At 47.6% G+C, this 7,528-nt stretch overlaps 1 protein-coding gene across 1 annotated transcript; it reads right to left on the reverse strand.

The window, feature by feature from the left end:
- Nucleotides 1–832: 832 nt before the first annotated feature.
- Nucleotides 833–7,275, reverse strand: SMCR8 (SMCR8-C9orf72 complex subunit). Its single transcript, XM_085862404.1, has 3 exons — nt 4,909–7,275; nt 2,109–2,412; nt 833–1,849 (listed from the first exon to the last, which is right to left on the reverse strand). Exons 1-3 carry the CDS (start codon nt 6,809–6,811, stop codon nt 1,405–1,407), a joined length of 2,652 nt encoding a protein of 883 aa, XP_085718530.1. The 5' UTR covers nt 6,812–7,275; the 3' UTR covers nt 833–1,404.
- Between the last annotated feature and the right edge of the window lie 253 nt (nt 7,276–7,528).

Below are 7,528 nucleotides of genomic sequence, written 5' to 3' on the forward strand. Positions count from 1 at the left end.
ATGTTGCAGGTGATCATCAGGACGGTTGTATACTCTTCAAACTACCGACTGCACAGACTTGTGGATGTCGATCACTACTTTTAAAGCTTCAACGTTGCTACATAGCAGGCAAAAAGGTGATCATTTCTGAATGTGCATTTGCATACCTGTCAGCTGGGGATTCAGTCAAAGTTAAAACTTGAGTTCATAGAACACCTTACACCACGCTGCCTTGAGAAACAAGGATGTGGGCAGGGTTTGCAAGCAGCAAATTTGATTGGTCGTGATGATGTAGAATGTCGCAATATTTTGTCCAAGTACTGCTAAATGGAAGGGTTTTGAAAGTGCTAAAAAGGCAATTTGTGTTCTTCAGTGTTCAAGTGTATAATTCAATTGAAATAAAGATTTTAAAGGTTGCAGAAAAAAAAAATTCCCGAAGTTTACCGCCGTTGATGCAGCGTCTTATACATCACCTTTATTTAACACGTAACGTTAGTTCTTCGTGCCTGTTGTTTGTGTCCTTCATGACGTCCTTAAAAACAGCGAGTTTCCTGTTTGGAATTATTTTTAATTTTGTTTGATGGCCAAACAGACTAAAAAAAAAAACATGTTTCGCTCCTCTCTGCTTGTGTGCAATCGGGACAAAAATTCAGGGACAAAGTACAGATAAACTAAACTAGACGTTATTTTTCTGATTCGTGTTCAAAATATAATATTCAATTCAAAGTAAATTGTTCTTCGATCGTAAACCGACGTTTGTCCACAGAAGGACAGACATACAGACAGGCATGAACAAATTGCTTAACCCCGCTTTTCACTTCACGTGCGTGGGGTAAAAATGTAAAAAAGCATCTTTTGTGTTAAACAATTCCAATTTTATTGGTTTACTTTGATAAAGAACACAAGATGATGTGCAAAACTTCGTACTCGTTGTGCTAAAACAGTCGAGCAGATGATCGACCAGGTCATTTGCTAATCTTGAGCTGTGCTGTCGAGTTGTCACTGATTGTACATTAAAACATTTCCAGATGGTGCGCATTATATATATCTTGATAAATACAGGTGCAAAGGTAGAGGTAAACAACATCGCTTTAGGGTTAGGCTCCATGAACAGGAGAGGTTGCCATGCAAACACAGACTGAGTTTACTTCATGTAACTATTTTCTAGATTACACCCAGATTGTCACTTTGTCACACTCGGTGGGATGGAGGAGGTGAGGTGGAGGGGGGAGGCATGAGAAGCAGAGATTGTTTCAAATCTCAGGATTGAAAAGGGAATACAAAATGGCAAGGAAGGAAATTCGAGCATTTTAACAATTCAAACCACCGGCAAGTGAAATACAGACATCGAGCTTCAAATGTGGAACTGCAGTCTTGGAATAATTCAAGCGAAATGCAACAATTTTCATGGAATAACCAAAGCATTTAAGCTTTGAAGAGGGAGCTCGAGATGTAGTTAACGTGTAGCGGCAGGGGTGCGTTTGTTAAGTGATACGTCTGCAGGCCACTACTGTCCCATAAGGAGCCCATGAGTTCATCCGACAAGCGACACACTATCAGGGTGTCATCTGCACTGAGGCCGAGCTGTTCTTGACACAACTTGACGAAAGTGCGGCGCGAGCATGTGCCGAAGAACGAGCTTTGATAACGGTGATGGCTCAGGGCTAGTGCCGCTTCGTTGAGCCGTGCAAGTACAGACAACACGTGGGGTAAGTACAGGAGGTTATGGTGACGTGTCCAGCTGCTCGAGTCTGTAATCTTGCGGAGGTAGGCTCCGTGGTAAGGTGGTGCGTGCAGGGTCGCCGTGGTGATATTGAGGTAAGCCACGTAGCGCGAGTAACGCTGCAGCCAAGCCGGTGGACACGTTACACTGGGGTGGATGTAGAGCAAGGTAAGACGAGGGAAAACGACTGATGTTAGGAAAAGAGAAAGAAGCAAATGATGTACACATCAGGGCTCTCTAAGAATCCGTGTCGCGTTGCATTGAGTTGTCAAATGCTTTCAATGTAGACGTTGCTTCAACTTTGAATGATGCAATCTACGTGAACCTTTACCCATTTAGAAAGCAACACAATGGCACTCGTGTAAACGTCCCAATGGAACCTGTATGTAATCAAAATTTAACTTACCGACTGACTCCCACAAGCCTAAGTTTGGCCAGCTCAGAAATGCGTAACGGGCCACAATGCCAAGGCTTTATGACTGCCATCCGGCCTCCCGTTCCGGCCACTCGTGGGACAAACAACGCCAATGCTCGCACCACCTCCGCAACCTCCGTTTCCGTGTCCCCAGACACCACCAGCGTACGACCAGAGAGCATGGCAAAGGCAGCGTGGTGGAGGAAGGGCCAGGCCTGAGCGAGCTTCGGTAGGCCGGAGCCATATTTTGTGTCTCCAACCGCTTCGACAGCAGCACGGGCAGTTGCTCCGTCATCTGTGGAAGAAAGATTTTCCTTCATTTGAAAATTCACAAATCATCCTGGTACAGGAATATTGGTGCCTTCCCCAATTCTGGATCAGAGGTGAATATCTCTGTTTAAGCAGGATTGTGAACCTCATGCTTGACCCCAAACTGACACTGTAAGGGTGAGCACCGGTGCCAATTTGGTCTCTGATCAATAAGATAGGTTAGACTTACAGGAATTTTTATTTTTAACCCAATGTCCAAAATGAGGATGACGAGGTAAAGAAAATTTTGATCCAAACAAAAGAATAAGGAGGGATATGAATAGGAATTTAAAGGTTAATAATAAAAACAACTCGAGTTAAGTCGATGGTGTGCCATCGCAAATTCCCATGCATCCCACCCAAATAGTACTGCAGCATAGCAAACTAATTGTTCGACTTTTCATAAAAGCACCAAAATTGGTACATATTTTGACTAATGTATTCTGAACAATTCTGGATATGGAGCCACTCGAGATTTTGCCTTGGCCAGCTTTGGCGGCCATTTTGGAAAATGGCCGCCATTCTACTTTAACAACATGGGATATCTGTCATTGTTATTCTCTTTGTAGGTTTCTCAGAGGTGATAAATACTCCATGTGATGTGCATTTACAAAGGAAAACTTTGTAGTCACAGATAGAGGTAAAGGAGCTGGTAGTCACTGATGGTGAAGCAGTCATCTGCCTTCCAAGGCAGGAAGATGAAAGCTCTCTGGCTCCATGCGGTCAAGAAGAGGCGGACACTCGCATCATGCTACATGTGGCCCATGCTGCAGAACATGACCACCGTTGGATTCAAGTTCGAACCGTAGACACAGACGTCGTCGTCTTGGCGGTGATGGTAGCCCAGGCACTACCGTGCGTGGATGAACTCTGGATTGCCTTTGGGACGGGCAAGAACTACCGCTACATCCCTGCCCATGAAATAGCTGCCTCCCTCGGTCCACAGAAGGCACGTGCCCTCCCTGTCTTCCACGGCATGACCGGATGTGACACGGTATCAGCATTCGTGGGGCATGGGAAGAAATCTGCCTGGGCCACATGGAACTCGTTTCCAGAACTGACAGATTCTCTTGTGACCCTGACCACCACACCAGTCAACATCCAGGATGACACAATGCACTGCATTGAAAGGTTTGTGGTGCTCCTCTATGACCGCACCAGTCCATATACGGACGTCAACGAGGCCAGAAAGAAACTTCGCAAAGAGGAACTCCGTCCAGCGCATCCCACCTACCTACGATGCTTTGGAACAGCATGTGAAGAGATCAGTCTTCCAGGGTGGCTATGTCTGGGGGCAGGTCTTGGTCCCTCAACCCGTGCTTCCATCACCAACAAGCTGGGGCTGGCGGCAAATAGAGGATGGGTCCTACGAACCACTCTGGACCACACTCCCTGAGGCTTCAAAAAGCTGCTTCGAGCTGGTGTCATGCGGCTGCAAAAAGTCTGTAGAAACCGCTGCAATGCACTGGACTGTGTGCTTGTGAAGGAGAATGCCAGTAGACAGACGCAGTAGACACAGACTGAGATATCGGCTTCGCTTCGAATGTGCAAATGCAAAGTCGCATTGCTTGTAAAAGTGTTGACTTCTTGATCCAGAGCCAGTACACTTGAGCTCAGAAACTCATATTGTACGAGACTGATGTATGCGTGTACCATGTGTCCTGGTAGAATGGTAGTAGACAGTAAACCGTAGCCGCTTCAAAGTGAAGTGTGCAATAATTTGACTACATTTTCTGAGTTTGTCATTATCACCATTATCAGTTCCCTTTTCAAAATAGAGTAAAGTATGTAATCTATAATGCAATTTTTTGTTGATTCCAAACCCATTGAATGTGATGAATATCATTTGACTCTTGTTCTCCAGGCAATAATGGGTACTTTTCAGCGAAAAGTTTCAGGAGAGCAGCAATTTACATATCAAATAATGGCTTTTTTACCGAAAATACTGGCTCATAATATTTGAATACGCATTTTCATGGTCAATTTACTGAATTTTACACTTTCCTTATATCGACCACCAATACAAGAAAATAAGAGCATATCGCCAATTTCGCTAAAGTAGAATGGTAGCCATTTTGGAAAATGGTCGCCGAAGCTGACCAAGGCACAATCTCGGGTGGCTCCATATCTAGAATTGCTCGGAATACATTATTCTACATGTGTACCAATATTGGTGCTTTTATGCAAATTTGAACAATTGATCTGAAATATCAGACTGCGCTGCAGGACTAAAAGCAAGGTTGAAAGATGGAAAAAAGTTCCAAAAAGACAATTTTTGTTTTGCTATTTGACCTTTAGACCACACCCCAGAGGGCGGAGCCAAAATGAACCTTCTTGCCATGTGGTGATCATGACTACCAAGTTTGGTGAATTTCTCTACAACCGTTTAGGAGATAGCGTGACGGACAGACAGACAGAGCAGATTATAATACCCCGTGTTTTTTTTTTTTTTTTTTTCAAAAAGCGTGGGGATAATGATCACCTTTGGGGAAAGCCATATCCGTGGGAATTGTGCTGCTGAGGGGAAAGTCAATGGCGGGATGGCACACCGTGGACCTTTCGTTGTGCAATGCAGGAGGTGCACAAATATCCTGAAAACCCTTGCCATCCTCCGTGCACTCAACCTCTTGTTCCATCCCACCAGCAATGGTTTCGCTTTGCCTCTCCCTCACCAGCAATTCATTTCCTGCATCCAACAAATCCGTTCTCGTAACCACCACATCTGGTTGCCGTAAAGAACTGGGTACCTTTTCACCATCACTGCCACGGGGAGGTTCGTGGCTTTCTGAGGCACCGTCGGATGTGCTTCCATCTGTTTTGGAAGTCCATAAGCCATGATCTTGGCTCTCTGGACTCCAGGATTGGACTTCGAGAGACGAATGTTCAGTGTTTAGAACCTCGATGCTGTCTCCACTCTCCGCGCTCGCCGCCTGATCCACAAACTCCGGCCCGAGGTCATCGGAAGCACGGAACCCTGCTTCTGGATCGAGAGAGACGGTAGCCGCGTAGGAGCCGACGGCAATCCCAGGCTGTGTCGAAACCTGCTGCATCATTTTGATCGGCACGTCTTCGACGCACGAGGCATACGACTCGAGGCTGTGGAATGCTTCCGGCGACGAAGAGCCGGTGTTGCTGCCACGAGAAGGACAAGAAGCGAACGAGTGCGGTAACACGCATTCAACACCATCCACAGGGCTGCGGATCTCGTCAAAAAGGCAACAAGAAGAATCGTCTGCCGGAAATGCCTCAGACCAGAGTGGTGACAGCTGGAAGGACAACAGATGTGTGTCTTGCTTGAACTTCTGTTGTAGCACCACTAACATTTCCACAGCGCGGGCGTAGTGCCGTGGCCCACAAAGAACCAGCAGCTCCTTCATGAGCCTTTCGGAGCACCTAGTTTTTCGTGCCTGGTAAAGTTTGGGTGTGTATTTGGCCGCACCCGATCCTCCAAACTCCTCGGAAGAGCACCCACTATCGTCACTCCCTTCGTTGCCACCTCTCCCACCTCCGATGGCCCCATCGACTCCACTCTGTCCGGCGGTTTGCCGGCAGGCGGCTGCCACCTGCGCGAGAAGCTGCTTTGTATCAAATATCAACCGTTCAAGGTTTCCCAGTTCATTGGAGCGCTCCACACTTTCCGCAGTGAATGCCGCACGCTCGCCCGACATTCTCCTGCGACGCCGCAACTGATTGTCCCCGTGTTGGCACTGCTCCTCGTCGCACATCTTCGAGAGCTCTTGCTCCCAGCGTTCCTCACGCTGCATTGCCTCTGCCTTGGTGTGCTCCAAATCCCCGAGGAGCTCTTTCAGCGAGCGCCTGAAGGTCGCCCGGTTGCCTCCTTTGAGACACTCCGACACCGCCCCGAAATCCGTGACGAGGTCTTCGTAGAACGGCAACAGCTTTGCCGAATCCCTGCTCACGAAGGCCATGCAGAGAGGACGCACGAACCCTCGGGCGTCGAGGTCATGCAGGGTGAAATGGTGGACGTAAGCGGAGGCCCCTTCGCCGTGATGTCTCAGCAGCTGGCGACTGTCCCTTGCCACGTGCAGCCACGGTCCACGATGACCCACCGGAGTCTCCCAAGCACGGCTCTGTTGGTAATCCACAGACATGACGCGAAGCGCGAAGAAGTTCTTGTCGAAGCCGCCACCCGCTCCTTCGGGGATGGTCAGCACGGGTCTTGGCCCGACAAGCTCACAGAATTCCATGAGGAGGATGAAGTCCTCTTCAAAAGTGGCCTCACTACTCCAGGGGTTGGGGGTGTCACCCCACGGCCACGGGGGTACACCGAGCTCGACGGGGAGCTGTAGGCGCGCGGTGTCCCTCAGGTCGAGGTCTTCGTAGGCCTCATAGACCTGTGCGATCGCTTCCAGGGCACCCATCATGATTATTCAACCGGTCCTTTCAAAAAGCACGTGCATCAACCTTTGCTTACGTCATATTTATTTATATTCTCCACATTCTTCACCTTAAGTCGTTTTTCGTAAAGCTCTTCTTTTTCAGATTTTCTTCTCACAGCCTCTTCCTCCGTACTCTCCGATCTTGACTCACCTTGCCGTGCCTTCGCTGGATACTCACGTCTCTCAGGGCGCACGGGGGGGGGGGGGGCTGCGCAGATCCCAACTCTGGGATTTGGAATGAGGAGTCAAGGTGGGAGGAAAAATAAAAATAAAAAAACACTTCCGGGTTCAAGTCCCTCTCTCGCAATGACGTCACGACCACGAGCCAAGCGCACGTCACGTGGCCGTGACGTCAACTCCGATTAAAATACTGTCGCATATGGTTAAAGCATTTCGATCATTTTTTTTTAGAAATAAAACATTAAACTTTAGCTTCAATTCAAGTCGAAAGTGTTGCCCCCCCCCATCCATCCTCTCGTTTGCGGTTTCGATTCGCTCGGTTGTGGAAATTTTCCCAGTGAACCGATTTCCGGTTAAAAAAAAAATTCCAAGAAAGAAAATGAATACTCGCTTTACCTTCAGATAGTCTAGTTTTACGCAATAAGGTTCGTTCGTGAATAAACTGATTGAAACATCAGCGATTATATGACGTGAAAAAGTCCGGAGTGAAAGAAGAAGAAGAAGAAGAAGAAGAAGAAAAAG

The sequence above is a fragment of the Eptatretus burgeri genome, chromosome 17 (genome assembly GCF_056783735.1).
Source record: "Eptatretus burgeri isolate ZD-2024b chromosome 17, Ebu_testis_v1, whole genome shotgun sequence".
Lineage (NCBI taxonomy): Eukaryota > Metazoa > Chordata > Myxini > Myxiniformes > Myxinidae > Eptatretus > Eptatretus burgeri.

Excerpts from the sequence above, each read along its gene's own strand:
- SMCR8 (XM_085862404.1), bottom strand. The coding sequence starts at position 6,811 with ATGATGGGTGCCCTGGAAGCGATCGCACAGGTCTATGAGGCCTACGAA. Across the intron at positions 2,413-4,908 it reads GGATATGGCTTTCCCCAAAG|ATGACGGAGCAACTGCCCGT; the intron begins GTGATCATTATC and ends TTTCTTCCACAG. Across the intron at positions 1,850-2,108 it reads AGGCTTGTGGGAGTCAGTCG|TGTAACGTGTCCACCGGCTT; the intron begins GTAAGTTAAATT and ends CATCCACCCCAG.